The 18,436-nt window shown below is 37.9% G+C and overlaps 1 protein-coding gene across 3 annotated transcripts in view; it reads left to right on the top strand.

Annotated features, from left to right (window-relative positions):
• The window catches only part of CFAP206 (cilia and flagella associated protein 206), a 30,134-nt gene extending 26,945 nt beyond the window's left edge, over nt 1-3,189 (top strand). For all 3 annotated transcript variants that reach the window (XM_037144060.2, XM_037144059.2, XM_037144057.2), the window contains 2 exons: nt 451-591; nt 2,830-3,189. In XM_037144060.2, the coding sequence (XP_036999955.1) occupies nt 451-591; nt 2,830-3,060 (372 nt within the window). In that variant the 3' untranslated portion in view covers nt 3,061-3,189. The remainder of the gene's footprint in view (nt 1-450; nt 592-2,829) is intronic.
• The last annotated feature ends 15,247 nt before the right edge of the window (nt 3,190-18,436 follow it).

Genomic DNA, 18,436 nt, shown 5'->3' with positions numbered 1-18,436 from the left:
TTTCCCCTCATATGCCTAGTTTGAGTTTAAGGTATATCCTAAAGATGTTCCAATACTTTAAAAAAATGTGATTTATACCTAATATTTAATGGCTATTTTAAACTTCTGTCCATTTCCAATAAGATGTTACTTATACTACCAATTGCAAAAGTCCGAGAGGGGTCATTTGACTTGGCAATGAGTGACGTTAGGTTTTCCCCTTCTAAAATCTACCTACGACATCAAATTCACAAAACTATGTACAAAGCCACAATGCCCAGGAAAATAAATTTCATATAGCTCACTATGAGCTTATATCTTCTGATGGTATTTATAAGATATGTACCGTGTTCAAAAATGTTTGGGTTTTTTCCCTAATCTTTTGTCAATTTTAGCTGAATAATTTATTAGTTACCTATAAATAATGTTTGTTTTTTATTAAAATTAATTACAAAACTCCATTTTTTTTAGATGAAGGGTGTTAAGAAACATATAAAACCAATTACAAAGAGTGAAACCAGCACACAGACGGATACACACATATTGCCACCAACCATTGTGAGATCATATGAGTGGAATGAATGGGAATTAAGAAGAAAAGCTATAAAATTGGTTTGTAACAATATTTTCTAAAATTACTTATAGGCTGGGAAATTTTAATATGTTGTTACTTATAGCATTAATACCTTAAATTATTTTTACAAAATAGTTGTACAGAGTTCTTTGCTAACACAAAAGTAATCAAACATTAACTTATTATTTGCCAGCTTTACATGAAAAGATTTCTTCTAATTTTAAGCATATTTAGAAATACAGAGCCTGAAACTATTCTCAAACCAACCAGGAACTAGAACAATAATAATTTCTCTATTAATCTATATAGTAGTTCTAATTTATTGTGTTACTCTTTGAGGTGCTGGAGTTTAAAGCACTCTTAATTTCCTCTAATCATTTCAAGTATACCCTTCTCTTATTTGGATGTTTTTTGAGGAGCAGAATATTACACCTCTGTTATATCATAAATATTGTCCCTTCTTGTTGTGAACATGTCCTCTCCAGTCATGGAGCTCTCTAGTCCTGATTCTCAGCCATCTGAGGCACAGTGGGCACCTACCATTACAGCCTGTCTTTGAAACTCTCATCCCCATTTGACTCAGTGGAATCCTCCCCAGCCCCCCGACCTTATTTGTAGTGTCTTATCATTTTAAACAACGATTAATTGCAGTATGAGGATTAATTGCAGCAAACATTTGTTATATCTGTAGGGTTTTTTTTTTTTAGCATATTTTATGCATCTCTTTAACTGAAAACAAGTGTGGAGATAAATGAAGATGACCCAAAAGAGAATACAGGCTATTCAGAACACAGGCTATTCAGAGCTTGGCACAGTGAGGCAGCCAGCCACCAGCACTCATCTGTGGCAGAGGCTCAAGAGCAGGGAGAAGAGTAGGAAGGCTTTATGGTGAAAAAAGACAGTGCCTTCGTTATTCTCTGATTGGAGATTGTTGACACAAGGAAACTGCAGTTGGGCATCATATGTGATTGCCTTGATGAGCATACTTGGCTTTCTCTGGTTGGTAGTGGGGCTAAATTTTGTACTGTTGAACCTTCTCTTCTCATTTTTCAATATCCACTTCATTCTTATTCCCACCTTAGACTTAATTATCCTGTAGAATTGCATTGTGTTGAATGCCAGCTCCCCACATATTGCCAACACAACCTGTTGATAACACAAAGCTGAGTAGTGTTTTGGTGTAAAGTCCTGAGGGAAACCACCATCTCCACAGAGCTCTGGCAGCATCTCAGAAACTGCGAGGTCAGAATTTATTGAGAATTTGAAGTTTGGCTGAAGGCAGGTCTTTGCTGGGGTAGGTAGGGGGATAAGATAGGGCCCTGAACTGGGTTGGATCAAAGTCATGAAAAAGCAGTCCAGCACTGATGGGAAAATCAAGGTGACTTCTGAGGCAAGGGATGCAAAGAATCCTAGTGCTTAATCTATGCGCTAATGCTTACTACTGAAGAACTGACACATCTTTCAGGATATTCTATAATGAACACTCTAGTTATTTGCTTTGACAAGAGTCTCTTGGAATAGTAAAATTATGCTAATGAAGGTAATGGAATAGTAAAGTCATATTAATAGACAATAAGCTGAAGGGGGAGCAATTTTGGTTCTCAATCACCTGCAGTATCTCAAACTCTGAACCATTTCCTCTAATACCCATCTCTCCTTAGCTTAAGTGCCTTCCGAGTTTTTTTCTTGGACTTCATAACTTCAGTAACTCGTATTCTCCTTTTTACTGGCTTCTCCTTGTTTCTAAGCCTGAGTAATCTATTTAACTTTATGTTTACTAATAATCCACAAAAGGAGTAAGCAAAATGTAGAATAATGTAAAACATAACCTGAAAACACCAGAGGTTTTTATATTAAAAGTCTTGGGTAAAGCCCATTTAAACAGGACAATGGAAATCTTTAATTTTTGTCTTTAAAAAATAGAAACCAGGCATGGTAGAAACATCCAAGTTGTATGAATCTCAAAGTATAGTAATGAAGGAATTATATTAACAAATAATTGAGCTCACTGTAAGTTTGAACCTGCATGTTCTTTGTTTGGGTCCACATTCATTATTTAATATATTTTCTTACTTTTGACAAAGTATGTTTTCTATTACATTCTAGATTTCCTAACATTCTAATGTTTTGTTTAAAAAATGGTATGTTGTAAAACTAATTTCTTTGTGGATGGAGAAAAAACAGGCAGGCATTAACTGGTACCTGATAATATTTTTATATTATATTACTCATTCTTTAGAGAAATGTTAATTCCTATGTATTCTCTTTCTGCTTAGGCCAATTTGCGTCACAAAGTTACTCACTCGGTACAGACTAATCTTAGTCACATGAGAAGAGAAAATTTTTCACAGATGTATTCTTCAAAGGATGTGAGCACGCAGTCTAAGCGGGAAGGCAGCACTGGCGTGCCCAGGCCTCAGGTTTACATAGCTGGTCTCCGTGGCGGTCAGACTAAAACCACCTATGGGGTCAAGGTGAACTTAACTAGAGCTGTTGATGAAACCTAGTTAGAGACTACCAAATTATGAACAATGGCAAGTATTTAAAAGTATTTCTGCATCTGTGAAGTTTAGCTAATGTTTGGTACTGGCACGATCATTGGTTGTGTGAATTTTTTTGAAAAAACTAAAATTGGTTTTCTGTGACATATATTTCATTTTATTAAAATTGAAAAGTAAACTTGGTCTGTTCATCTTTTATTTGTTAGAAGTTTGGCAACATTAAGACTGAAATCGTGATACCAGTTATATTTTAAAATAAGATTATTATGCTCGAGATAGAAGTTTATCTTTAAAATCATACTTAGTATTAAACATTAAAAATTTATTACATAGTCAATGTTTTAGCTTCATCAGCTATTTAATGTTTACATAGATTACATTGATGTACAGTTGTTCCACCTTATTCACTATTTTACTTTCTATGGTTTTAGTGACTGTCAACCATGATCCAAAAATATTAATTGGAGAATTCCCTAGAAATAAAAAAGTATTGTTTTAAATTGCACACCATGCAGAGTAGCCTGATGAAAGCTTATGCTGTCCTGAACTGTTCCGCCCCCGTGCGGATCAGACCCCTTTGTCCCCCTCATCTTTGCTGTGCATCCTGTTCAGTAAGATGCTGTAATAGAGAGGCCAGAGTCACGTGACTTTTACCATTACTTATTGTTATAATTATTTCATTATTAATTAGTGTTGCTAACTTTTCACTGTGCCTAATTTATAAATTAAACTTCATCATAGGTAGGTATGTACAGAAGGAAAAACAAAGTATATATAAAGTTAGATACTATCCTCAGTTTCAAGATTCCAATCTTGGTGTTGGACCCTCGTCCCCGAGGATAAGGGACAGGAACTACAGTGTGATAAAACTTTACTAATTGGGAACAATTAGAGCAAAGGTCCACGTGATGTTCTTCAGATTGTGGAAATTTTACATGGGGTTTCTGGCCCCTTGAAGAAAACAGAATTGTTGGCAACACTTTGTAACAGGGGGCAGCCAAGGGGAGGCCCCAAATGGGAACCTGTAATGGGATCCAGAACTCAGGGTGTCTGGGAAATACTAGAAAAATATGTATATAGGATGTCCTCACCCCCACAGGTCTGAGCTGGGGGATGGGACACATGGAGCCAGGCCACTGAGAGTTGTTTTCAATAGCAACAGTTTTGCTGATAACCTCTAGAATGGTCATTTAACATATCTATAACCTTTAATTTATTTCCTAGATATGTTAAATAGTTGTGTCCATGCTTTGAGCCATGGGGATGGGAGTGACTTCAACTCATGATGCTACTGGGAGGCAACTCCCCCTGGTTACAGTGCCTGCGTGAGAACTTGGAGATAATTGGCTCCACACCACAGGGCCACACCTGCCCAGACTTACTATGGCAGCCTAGGAAAGCTGGAAGAATATAGGAATGCTGGCAGGTGAAACTGATCGTGGGAGGATTCAGAAATGGGGCTGCAGAGGGAGATTGGCGCCGGGATTTAAAACCCAGGCGTTGCAGCCACCTGGGGCTCTTTGGGGGACTACTCGGCTTTAGCAAAAGTTGGGACTGTGCAGCTTTGGGGTGCTCCTTTTTGCCACATGGCTTAGGAAGCAGGAGACTTTGCCTGGAAGAAAAGGGGTGAAAGGACTCTTGCTTGTGGGCCATAGAAATTGCCACATGGCTTTGGATTAACTGGAGATCATGGTAGCAACAAAGTGACACAGCAGATGGTGCTGGAACTGAGGGGCTGCTGCCGGAACCATGGAGTCTACTTCTTTTCCTGAGATACGGTACCCCAGACTGGGTAAAGGGGAGAAGGAAGGACTGTGCATTTGTGGATATTCTAAAGGACCTTAGTATTTTTTTTATTATTAATTTATTTAGTTATTTTTTAAGTACAGTTTTTGTCAATTTCTCCCATCCCAGCCCCCCCTCTGCCCCGTCTCCGCACCTTCCTCCCATTCCCCCTCCCCACAGTCCTAGGACCTTAGTATTTTTAATGAAGACATTAAGTCATTACTCTAAGTCTGTATAACTTAAAAAAAATGATAATCCCTTTCCTTTTCACCAATCTCTGGCATTGAGAGATGTCTTTCCCCAGCAGTGAACAAGGCAAACCTAGTACAGGGTGGGGGACCCCCAGAACACAAGGGTGGGTCTATTCGGTATAGTGTATCATTCACCCCCCACCGTCACCTGTGTGTCTGTTCTGTAACAACTTGGCTGGCACTCCTGTAAGTAGTAGCTGCACCCTTTAAGAGGGCAGGAACTTCTAGCTCTGAGTCTGGCTGTCTCACAGGCTCCCACCTTGTTTCTTTGCCTTATTTGCTTGACCCCTTAGGCAGTTGTGTTCAGGGCTCCCGTGAATTACTGATTGATAAATTTTAGAGCTGTAATTTTATTGTCTTACATGCTTCTAATATGAACTCATAAATAATAAAGGCTCCCAGGTAAAGGGACTGTTAGACCTGCTTTAATAGCTGAGTGGTTATTTATATTTAGCATATATATTTTTTTCAAGCTAAGTGACTTTTGCTAAAGTATTTGTATAATTTGTTTTCTATGTAGATTAAATGTCATTTATAACATGAATATGCTTCAAAATCCATTTTCTGCAGGTTTTATAAAAGTAAACCTCAAACAGACCTACTTCTAAGTTTTCATGATTTTTATACCTGTAGTTGAAAAGTGATGTTGAAGATAGGCTGGTTGGCTATTAAGGCAAGGCCCGGGGTCAGGAAGGGGGCGGGGGAGCGGTCTGCACTGGAGGAAGTGGGATGATTATAGCTAATACTAAACTTCGCAAATCCAGGAATTTCATTTATCTGTTCTATCAACCCTCATTCACTTCTGCAAGAGTCCTAAAAACAGAAAAGAATGATTGATAAGCCACGATGACTGGACTCATTTTCTCTGCTAAACTTGTTTCTCTCTCCATGTATCTCCTTCTATGGTCAAAGGCATCACCATCAATTCAGTAGTATAACTTAAAAATGTCCTGAGTGTCCTCTCACAGCACCTACATTTAGTGAGTCATGAAGCCCTGTTGCTTTGGCTTGAATTGTTTTGGGGATTCATGTCTTCCTACTCTCACCACTACTGCCATAGTTTCAGACAGTCTTACCACCTGATTCATTGGCATAATTTTTCTAACACATAAATCTGATCATGCCACCTGACCCCCTTGCCCCAACCTCCACTTCTGTGCTTCAAACCTACAGAGACTCTTTCCCAGTACCTAGGGGATAAAGTAAAAACCTCTTCACCTATTTTGTAGGATTTTTCAAAATACATCCATTTATTTTCCAGCTTGATTTTCTATACCTGTCCGTCATGCTGTCTCCGTGTACCATACATATTAGGCAAATTGAACTCTTCAGATATGTCATGATCTTTAATACCATTGCTCTCTACTCTTGTTTTTCACTCTGAAACCTGGAATGTACTCTACAGACATCTCATGAAATTCTCCTCAAACGGCCTGGTTATATTTTACATTTTCAGTGAAGGTTTGTGCTGTTAACTTTGAGAGAATTAATTGCTTCTTTCTTTGTTTTTTCACTGGAGTTTGTTTGTTTGTTTGTTATTTCCCTTCACGCTCCTCCCCTTTGGCAACCATCAGCTTGTTCTCTATGTCTATGGGTCTATTTCTTGTTTTATTTATTTATTTAGTTGTGTATTTGTGTATTTATTTTTAGGTTCCATATATGAGATGTTGTCTGTCTCTGCCTGACATGTCACTTAGCATAACACCCTCTAGGTCTATCCATGTTGCTGCAGATGTCAGGATTTCATTCTTTTGTATTGCTGACTAATAATTCATATCTATCTATCTTATATTTTCTTTACCCATTCATTTATTCATGGACATCTAAGTTCTCTTCCATATTTTCATAGCTCAGCAATTACTTGTAATGCTGCAGTGAAGATAGGGGTGCATATATATTTTGGAATTTGTATTTTTGTTTTCTTTGGATAAATACCCAGAAGTGAAATTGATGGATCATATAGCAACTCTGTTTTAAATTTTGTGAGGAATCACTAAACTGTTTTCTGTAGTGGCTAAGTACTAATTTACAATCCCAGCAACAGTGCCTGAGGGCTCCCTTTTCTTCACATCCTCACCAGCACTTGTTATTTGTTGATTTAGTTTTGATAGCCATTCTGGTAGGTGTGAGGTGATATTTCACAGTGGTTTTAATTTGCATTTCCCTGATGATAAGTGAAGTTGAGCATCTTTTCATAATCAGTCATCTGTATGTCCTCTTGGAAGAAAAGTCTATTTATGTCCTCTACCTACATTTTAAATTAGATTTTGTTTTGGTGTTAGGTTGTGTGAGTTTCTTATGTATTTTACATATAAATGAATATTTATATTCATGAATATTTATATTCATGAATATTTCTCTCCCATTCAGTGGGTTGTCTTCATTTTTTTTTATATGCATATCATGGCTGATTAATTGTACTGTGGTTGTTCAGAATCACGGGCTTTGGCTCCATCCACAGAGATGCTGAATGTTACCTTTTGAAGTCATTGAGTAGAGAACTGTGTTAAGAGGCACACTTATATGAATGTCCACAGTCCAATAAGTGCCCTCCTTGGCACACAGATAAATCGATCCAATCTCAGACTCAGTGTGATGTAAAAACACACAGAAGAGCAGAAGACAAGCTGCATCAGCCACTGCCCTTTTGTAAATGTTTGAATTTGGCTGCTCTAGGAGACCACATCAAACTTAGTTCTGAACATAGTGGGATGTGGAAGGGCAGGTGTTTGCTGGAGGTGTCCATGAGGTTAGTCACAGAGGCCTGAGGATACCTGGGGTCTTTTTTTATCGAAGTTTAAAAAAAATATTTTTGTTGTTGTTCAAGTACAGTTTTCTGCCTCCCCTACCACCCTAGTCCTCCCCACCTCCGTCCCCTGTTTCCACCCCACCTTGTTATTGTCTATGTGTCCTTTATAATTGTTCCTGCAAACCCTTTCCCCTTTCCCCCTATAATCCTCTTCCCTCTCCCCTCTGGTCACTGTCAGCCTGTTCTCAATTTCAGTGTCTTTGGTTATATTTTGCTTGCTCGTTCATTTTGTTGATTAGGTTCCTGTTAAAGGTGAGACCATATGGTATTTGTCTTTCACTGCCTGGCTTATTTCACTTACCATAATGCTCTCCAGGTTCATCCATACTGTCACAAAGGGTAGGAGCTCCTTCTTTCTTTCTGCTGCATAAAATTCCATTGTGTGAATGTACCATAGTTCTTTATTTTTATTTATTTTTTATTTTTTAAATAGAAAGAATTAGAAATCTTTTTTTTTTTAAGATTTTTTTATTTATTTATCTTTAGAGGGGAAGGGGGGAAGGAGAGAGGGAGAGAGACATCAATGTATGGTTGCCTTTTGTGTGTCCCCTGCTGGGAACAGGCCTGCAGGGAACCGGCCTGCAACCCAGGCATGTGCCCTGACTGGGAATCGAACCACGATCGTGTGGTTCGCAGCCCGCGCTCAATCCACTGAGCTACACCAGCCGGGGCTTGTTTTTTTGATGGGCACTTGGGTTGCTTCCAGCCCTTGGCTATTGTAAATTGTGCTTCTATGAACATTAGGATGCATAGGTTCTTTTGGATTGGTGTTTCCGGGTTCTTAGAATATAATCCTAGCAGTGGAATTGCTGGGTCAAAAGGCAGTTCCATTTTTAGTTTTTTGAGGAAATTCCATACTGTTTTCCATAGTGGTTGTACCAGTCTGCAATCCCACCAACAGTGCATTAGGATTTCCTTTTCTCCACAACTTCTTCAACATTTGTTGTTTGTTGCTTTGCTTATGATGGCCATTCTCAACGGTGTGAGGTGGTATTTCATTGTGATTTTAATTTGCATCTCTCTGGTAGCTGGCGATACTGAGCATCTTTCCATTTGTCTCCAGACCTTCTGTATGTCCTCCTTGGAGAAGTGTCTGTTCAAGTCCTTTGCCTGTTTTTTAATTGGTTTGATTGTCTTCTTAAAGTGGAGTCATGTGAATTCTTTATATATTTTGGAGATCAAACCCTTGTCTGAGGTACCATTGGCAAATATGTTTTCCCATACAGTTGGTTCTCTTTTCATTTTAATGCTGTTTTCTTAAGCTGTGCAGAAGCATTTTATTTTGATGAGATCCCATTTGTTTATTCTTTTTTTAATGTCCTTTACTCTGGGGGACATGTCAGTGAAAATATTGCTACATGGAATATCTGAGATTTGCTTGCCTGTGTTCTCCTCTATGACTTTAATGGTGTCATGACTTATATTTAAATCTTTTATCCACCTTGAATTTATTTTTGTGTATGGTGTAAGCTGGTTTCAAGTTTCATTTTTTTTGCATGTAGCTGTACAGCTCTCCCAACGCCATTTGTTGAAGAAGCTATCTTTACTCCACTTTATGTTACTGCCCCCTTTGTCAAATATTAATTGACTGTAGAGAGTTGGGTTTATTTCTGGGCTCTCTGTTCTCTTCCATTGGTCCATGTGTCTGTTCTTATGCCAGTGCCAGGCTGTTTTGATTACAGTGGCCTTGTAATACATTTTGATATCAGGTATTGTGATCCCTCCTACTTTGCTCTTCTTTCTCGAAATTGCAGCAGCCATTCAGGATTGTTTATGGTTCCATATAAATTTTTGAAGTGTTTTTTCTATGTCTGTGAAATATGCCATTGGTACTTTAATAGGTATTGCATTGAATCTGTAAATTGCTTTGGGTAGCATGGACATTTTGATGATGTTAATTCTTCCAATCTATAAACACGGTATATGTTTCCATTTGTTTGTGTCTTCCTTGATTTCTTTGTTCAGTGTTGTATAGTTTTCTGCATATAGGTTTTTTACCTCCTTGGTTAGGTTTATTCCTAGGTATTTTTTATTATTATTATTATTATTATTATTATTATTATTGCTATATTGAATGTGATTTTTTCTTTTTAAATTTCTGCTTCTGCTGATTCATTGTTGGTATACAAAAATGCCTTTGATTTCTCGATATTGACTTTGTATCCTGCTGTTTTGTCAAATTTCTTTATTAGGTCAAGCAGTTTTTCAGCTGAGTCTATAGGATTTTCTATGTACACTATCATGTCATCTGCAAATAATGACAGTTTTGTTTCTTCCTTTTTGATTTGGATGCCTTTCATTTCCTTTTCTTGTCTGATTGCTGTGGCTAAAACTTCCAATACTATATTGAATAGAAGTGGTGAAAGTGGGCAACCTTGTCTTGTTCCTGATCTTAGTGGGAAAGATTTTAGTTTTTGCCCATTGAGTATGATGTTGGTGGTAGGTCTCTCATATATGGCCTTTATTATGTTGAGGAGTGCTCCCTCTGTTCCCACTTTGCTGAGTGTTTTTATCATCAATGGGTGTTGTACCTTATCAAAACCTTTTTCTGCATCTATTGATGTGATCATGTGATTTTTGTCTTTGCTTTTGTTTATGTGATTACATTTATTGATTTGCGGATATTGTACCATCCTTGCATCCCTGGGATAAATCCCACTTGGTTACGGTGTACGATCTTTTTAATGTATTGCTGGATGCAGTTTGCCAGTATTTTGTTGAGAATTTTAGCATCTATATTCATCAGCAATATTGGCCTGAAGTTTTCTTTCTTTCTTGTGTCTTTATCTGGTTTTGGGATTAGGGTAATACTGGCTTCATAAATGAGTCTGGGAGTCTTCCATCTTCTTGTATTTTTTGGAATACTCTGTGAAGGATAGGGGTTAGCTATTCCTCAATTGCTTTGTAGAATTCTCCTGTGAAACTGTCCAGTCCAGGGCTTTTGTGTGTCAGGAGTTTTTTAATTACTACCTCAATTTTTGTCTGCTGTTATTAGTCTGTTCAGGCTTTTTGCTTTTTCATTCAGTTTTGAAAGATATTTTTTCTGGAAATTTGTCCATTTCGCCTAGGTTTTCAAATTTCTTAGCATATAGTTCTTCGTAGTAATTTCCTACAATCCTTTGTGTTTCTGTGGTATCAGTTGTAATCTCTTTTATTTCTGATTGTGTTTATTTGGATCCTCTCTTTTTTTCTTGATGAGTCTGCTTGAAGGCTTGATGATTTTGTTTATCTTTTCCGAGAACAAGCTCTTGGATTTATTGATCCTTAGAATTATGCTTTTAATCTCTATGACATTTAATTCTGCTCTGATCTTAGTTATTTGCTTCTTTCTACTTGCTCTGGGCTGCCTTTGTTATTGTTCTTCAAGTTCTTGTAGGTGTAGGGTTAGGTTGTTGTTTGAAATGTTTCTGTGTTTTCGGGTAGGCTTGTATCACTATGAACTTCCCTCTCAGGACTGCCTGTGTTGTGTCCCATAAGTTTTGGGTTGTTGTGAGTTCATTTTTATTTATTTCCAGAAACTTTTTGGTTTCTTCCTCCATCTCATTCTTGACCCATTCATTGTTTAATAGCATGCTATTGAATCTCCATGAGTTTGAGGGTTTTTGAGTTTTTTCTTTGAGGTTATTTTCTAGTTTCAGTCCCTTGTGGTCAGAAAAAATGCTTGATGTGATTTCAGTGTTCTTGAATTTGTTGAAACTCATTTTGTGTGCTTTCAGGTGGTCTAGCTCTGAAAATGTTCCATGTGCATTTGAACAGAATGTGTATTTAGCTTCTTTGGAATAAAAGGCTCTATATATATCAGTTAAGTTAATTTGATCTAGACATTGTTCAATGCCACAATATCTTTGTTGATATTTTGTTTGGAAGATCTATCCATTTTTGACAGTAGGGTGTTGAGATCCCCTACTACACTTGTGTTGCTGTCAATATCTTTCTTGAAGTCCTCCAAGATTTTCTTTATGTATTTGGGTCCTCCTATATTGGGTGCATATATATTTACAATGTTTATATCTTTCTGATGGAGTCTTACCTTGAGTATTATTTTATTTTTATTTTATTTTATTTTATTGATTATGCCATTACAGTTGTTCTATTTCCCCCCTTTATTCCCCTCCACCCTAAACACCCCTCCCCCACCACTCCCCCCCTTTAGTTCATGACCACGTGTCTCAAGTTCTTTAGATTCTATATTTCCCCTACTCTTCTTACCCTCTCCCCTATCTATTTTCTATCTACGGTCTGTGCTACTTATTCTCTGTACCTTCTCCCCCCCTTTTCTTTCTCCCACTCTCCTGTTGCTAACCCTTCATGTGATCTCCATTTCTATGGTTCCCTCCTGATCTAGCTGTCCTCTCAGTTTGCTTTTGTTTTAGGTGTGGTTGTTAATAACTGTGAGTTTGCTGTCCTTTCACTGTTCATCTTTTTTTATCTTCTTTTTCTTAGGTAAGTCCCTTTAACATTTCATATAATAAGGGCTTGGTGATGATGAACTCCTTGAATTTGATCTTATCTGAGAAGCACTTTATCTGTCCTTCCATTCTAAATGAAAGCTTTGCTGGATAGATCAATCTTGGTTGTAGGTCTTTGGTTTTCATGTCTTGGAATACTTCTTTCCAGCCCCTTCTTGCCTGTAAGGTCTCTTTTGAGAAATCAGCTGACAGTCTGATGGGAACTCCTTTGTAGGTGACTGTCCCCTTATCTCTTGCTGCTTCTAGGAGTCTCTCCTTCATTTGAATCTTGGCTAATGTAATGATGATGTGCCTTGGTGTGTTCCTTCTTGGGTCTAAGTTCTTTGGGACTCTCTGAGCTTCCTGGATTTCCTGGAAGTCTATTTCCTTTGCCAGATTGGGGAAGTTCTCCTTTATTATTTGTTCAAATAGGGTTTCCACTTGTGGCTGTTCCTCTTCCCCTTCTGGTACCCATGTAATTTTGATGTTGGAGCATTTAAAGATGTCCTGGATGTTCCTTAGCCTCTCCTCATTTTTTTGAATTCTTGTTTCTTCATATTTTTCTGTTTGGTCATTTTTTTCCTTCCTTCTGGTCGGCTCCCTTGATTTGAGTCCCAGTTTCCTTTCCATCACTATTGGTTTCCTGTGTATTTCCCTTCATTTCAATTAGTTTAGCCTTCATATGTTGCTCTAATTTTTGACTAAAATCAACCAATTCTGTGAGCATTCTGATCACCAGTGTTTTGAACTGTGCCTCTGATAGGTTGGCTGTCTCTTGCTTGCTTAGAGTTATTGGCTCTGGGGCTTTGAGCTGTTCTTCTTGAGCCATAATGTTTTGCTCTGTTCATGCCTGTTAGGTATGAGGAGCAGAGCCTTAGGTGTTCACCAGGGCAGGGCCACCCTGGTCGCTGGTTTGTGATGCTGTATGTGGGGGCCGGGTCAGAGAGGGACAATGGTGGTCCCCTCTGCTGCTTCCCGCCACTGGGGCCTGTTCTGTCTGTCTCACTGCTTGCTCCTTCACTGGTTTATATGCATGCGAATGTGTGACTGGGTTCAGCCCTCAGCAGGTCCGCCGTCTTGCACCCTCAGTGGGTCTGCCCACTATTCCACACCTGGGATCTGCCCATGGCTACCCGCATGCCTGGGTCAAGAGCCCAGGTCAGTCTGGTGGATCTTTCCTGCCCGACCCTTCTCTGCTGCTGACTCTGCCCCTCTTACCGGTTTGGCTGAAGGGTTCGTGGTTGTTAGACTTCTGTATAGTTCAATTTTCTGTGGTTTGGCTGCGTTTTTGTTGCTAGAGCTTTGTTGTTTTTAAACTTGGTTGTGTGAGAAGGTACAGTGTTTCCACCTACACCTCCATCTAGGCGAAAGTCCAACTATTCATAATTATGATGTGTCTTGAAGTGGGCCTCTTTGGGTTCCTCTTGATTGGGACTCTCTGTGTTTCCTGGATTTGTGTGACTTTTTCTCTCATCATAATTAGAGAAGTTTTGCATTATTACTTTTTCAAACAGGGTTTCTGTCCCTTGCTCTTCTTCTTCTCCTTCTGGTATGCCTATTATGTGGATAATGTTACACTTCATGTTGTCCTGCATTTCCCTTAACCCCTCTTCATTATTTCTGAGCTTCTTTTTTTTTTCTTGCTCTTTCTAGGTGTTTTTTTTTCTATCTTGTCCTCCAGATTGCTGATCCGATCCTCTGCTTCATCTACCCTGCTTTTGATCCCTCCTACTCTATTCTTCAGTTCAGAAATTGTATTCTTCATGTCCTCTTGGCCCTTATTAATAGTTTTTATTTTCTTTTTCATGTTGATATAGTTTGCAGTGAGTTCATTGTAGTTTCCCTGTAGTTTTTGATAATTCTCTATGAGTTCATTGAGCTTCCTGATAAACATTGCTTTGAAATCAATATCTGATTGTTGACTTGCTTCTATTTCATTTAGCATTCTTTCTGAGGCTTCCTCCTTTCCTTTCATTTGGGGATTGTTTCTTTGTCTTCCCATTGCTTGTGAGACTCTTCTTTTTAGTCTCTGTTACTTAAATTGATCTGTTCTGACTCTCTGGGTTTGTGGTATGAACTTCTATAGTAGAAGATCTGTGAGATTCAGTGGTTCAATCTCCTTAATCTCCTGAGCTCACTGGTCTTGGGCTGTCATTTATGTTGGCTCTCTGTATGTCTTTGGGTTTTGATTATTGTTGAGTCTTTCTTTGATGGGTCTTTCCCTGGTTAGCTGAGGGTCACTCCATCCACCACATCTTGTATTCTGTTATGCAGGTGTGAACAGATTGTGTTGAAACTGATTCTTCTGTATGTATGAGGTTTTGAGGCTTCTCTCTTGCTCTTCTTCAGTTGTTTTTTCTCTGTAATTTCTCCACCATGTAGTTGTATTTCCAGATCTGTGCTGGATTGAGGTTAGTGTGGCTTCCACTCCCTCCTTCATCTTCTTCCGTTCTTATCTGTTGGTGGTTCATTTGTTGGTGGGTTTCCTCTTCCAGCAGATATACTGGTGTTCATAGCTTCCACTTACTCTTTTTTTGTGATCAGTTGGAAGGGGAAGGCAAAATGGTTTAAGACAGTGGGAGTGTATTCTATGGTATTTAAAGTACCAACCTGTAGAGAAGAGGTAGGAGATCCTTTAGATATGTGTAGTGTTAACCATAATATTTCACCCAACTAGCCACTTTTTAGAAAGGGTGAAAAAAAGATAAAACTCTTGTTAGGGGCAGAAAAGGATTGTGAGTGGATCTAAAAATTAGCTTGTGGGAGGTCAGATTATGAGGTAAAGTTAGAGTAAAGGATAAAAAATAGGTTTAGTGTGTGAGAGAATAGAGATATTACCACAGTAATAAAGTTCGGGAAACAGTGAAGTGGGCTAAGATTCAGGAGGGGTGCTGTGTAGTATTTGCAATTATGTGGAACATCAATTACTTATAATAGTAATGGAGCAACATTCATATGACAGAATCTATGTGATCTGAATAACAAGAATTGCAAGTACAGGACCTAGAGTAGTGTGCTACTGGAACAGAAGCAAAGTGAAAGATGGAAAATTAAAAATATGTTATAAAAGATAGAACAAGGGAAACCAGTCAAACAATGCAATTTAACAAATCAGGTGAGAAAGACTAACCAGAAAAAAGAGAAACACAAAAATACTAATAAAATAAAAGATATAAGAATAATGAAAAATAATAATACAAATATACAATAACTTGCAAGTTCCCTGGAGTAACAAAGCGAAGTTTGTCTCACTGTCTCAGTTGTTGGGATGACCCCTCTTTGAGTCTGCTGCTGTCTCTTCACGGCTCCAGGTTATGTTGTCTCATTTGTGGGAATTAAAAAAAAAAAGGAAGGAAGGAAGAAGGAATAAAAAAAAAGGGAGGAAGAAAAAAGAAATTAAAAAATGAAGAAAAGAAAGAGAGAAAGAAGGAAAGAAAGAAAAGAAAAGAAAGCAAGGAAAGCCTTCTGCTGGCTTTAAACTGGCCAACCCAGTTCTTTTGGTCTTCCTGGCTCTAGCAGGCTGAGGAGGGATTGGTTTCACTTTTTTTTCTTCCTGAGCCACACTCTTCACAGTTGCCCAGCCTCCAGCCCCTCATTTTGCTGATGGTTTTTTTGCTCAGCAAAACTTTTTAGTTTGATATAGTCCCATTTGTTTATTTTTCTCTTTTGTTTTCTTTTCTTGAGGAGATATATTCAATATTTATACTCTTATAGCACCTAATATATTTGTGTTCATCTGTATTCTCCCTGTTTTATTGAATTTTTTTGAGATTCAGACTGTGTTTTATTCATTTTTATATCCCTGGCGTTTGTATAGTATCTTATTGTACGATTGAAAAAAAAGAATGAATGAAAGGACAAACTTGAAGCGAGGTGTTTATTGATTGAGTGATGATTTCAATAGTCAAGATAGGAATTGATAAGGAGTTCAGCAGCAGAGTACTTTTTGGAAAGGAAGAGAGAGGAAACAGAGATCATTTTTTAGGAAGTGGTAGAAAATAAAATTAGATAATAAAATTAGGATAAAAATAGGGAAGGTATGGCTTTCGAAGGATTTTGAAAGCCAGGCAGAGGAATATATTGTCCTGTAACAGGACATTAGAAAAACACTGCAGAATCATGAAAGTCATTGATTTTGGGAGAGTGGTTCTTGAGTTGGGGAGATGACTAGGAAGCTGTTCCAAGAGCCAGGCTATGTGGTAATGGATGACCAAAGGACCCTAATGTGAGATTTAATGAGTGCAATATAACATCTCAGGAAAGGGAGGGGAAAATATCAAAGCATGACCTCAGGGGTTCTGCCCTGGGAGATCAAGGATAATGGAGACAAGGAACTGGTTGATCAAAAGAGATAAAGTGTTTAGACTGGAATATTTGAGTTTAAGGGATGACAAAAATAGTAAGACAGAGGTGACTGAAATTTGAGCTGGAAAAAGATGATTTGGGAGGCCAACCCCCAGGGCATAAGGATGGAATGAAAAGGAAGAGATAAGACAGAAGCAGCTGAAGAGTGGAAAAAGACATAAAAGAATCTCTGTGGTCATGGAAGGAAAGTCTAGATCTACTACTTCCTAGCTGTGCTAGTTAATATCTTTTGGTTGCAGTTTCTTTGTCATAAAAATTGGACAGTTATAATCCCCAAGAGGTTGTCAAGGGGATTAAGTGAAATAACATATATAAAGCCATTAGATGGTAAATAAGGGCTTTGTCAGTGTTAACCAAGGGAGGAGAAACTCCATTGCCTTATTTACTGTACTCCCACCTTTGCTTTTCTCACTTTCTATTTTGTAGCTCTCAGTGCCTAGAATAATGCTTAGCATGTATGGCTTTCAGTAAATGTCTGATGACTAAACAAAAGAGGGTGAGGAATGAGAATCAGTCAATGGAGGAGGCAACTGCTGAGCTCTGTTTTAACAGAGTTGGTTTGAATGGAAATAAGATTGCTGCAACATAAGCAGAAAATGGTAGAAAGAACTACAGACTACATGTCAATGACTGTTAGCAGGAAAAAAAATTGAGATGCAGTAACTAAAAAAGGAAGCAAAGACAAGAATGAGTAATGCTCAAAAAAGGAATGTTCAGAATTTGATGATTATTACTCGTGTTTAACCATCCTAGTCCAGACACTAAAATTTACATTGTCTCCTTGTACTCTTTTATTTTCTCAATTATAAAATTCAATAATTCTTCTGGAGTGTCTTTAGTAATATTACACCATAGAGAGTTCTAAAATAACAATAACCAAGCAAATTGGTTTTGTATGAATTTCTTAATAGCAGAATGAGTAGAATGTTTAAATGCTCATGGAAACAATTATGTTGAGACATCTGCATTTGTCTAGATGTTCTTTATGATTAATGGTTTACTATACTTTAAACCTTAGCACTTCTACTAATCTATTCTATAGCTACCACATTTTAAATTAACTATAATTCCCCAAGACTCCTGGTCTTTGTTTACTGCTCAGTCCTTTTTTAGTTCACACTTTTACTTTATTACCAATGGATAAGGTCTGGGTTTCCTTTTGAAGAATTCATTGAGACTATGGTAGCTCTCATGCCTGAGCAGAGATAGAAGTGAGCAGGGTATCAAGGTAAATACTGCAGCTTGATGGTGACAATCAGGAATACCATTACCAGACCTCTAGTCAAAATAGTGGCATAGGTAAACACACCTCGCATTCTCACAAAACCACATGAAAATGACAGTGAAACTATAGAACAATCATCATTCAGGACCATCAGAAATGGAGCCAAATGGAAGTCCTGAAACTAAGGAATTAAAGAACCAACTATTGGGTTGGCCTAAAAGTTCATTTAGTTCTTTTTCCATACAATGGCTCTAGTACTACTTAGTTGTATTTAACTTCATTTGAAACAATGTTGTTAGATTGTATTGTGACAGCTGTCATATCAGCATACATTTAAAAAAAACACATCAGAATTGCTGAATTTTTGTGTAGCCATTTTAACATTGAAGATGGAAAAAATGTACAACATTTCTGGAATATTATGCTTTCTTACTTCAAGAAAGGTAAAAACAACTGAAACACAAAAAGATTTGTGCTGTGTATAGAGAAGGTGCTATGA

This window comes from Artibeus jamaicensis, unplaced genomic scaffold (assembly GCF_021234435.1).
Source record: "Artibeus jamaicensis isolate MK-2021 breed Jamaican fruit bat unplaced genomic scaffold, CSHL_Jam_final contig_387, whole genome shotgun sequence".
Classification (NCBI taxonomy): domain Eukaryota; kingdom Metazoa; phylum Chordata; class Mammalia; order Chiroptera; family Phyllostomidae; genus Artibeus; species Artibeus jamaicensis.
This window is presented reverse-complemented; position numbering and strand designations above follow the sequence as displayed.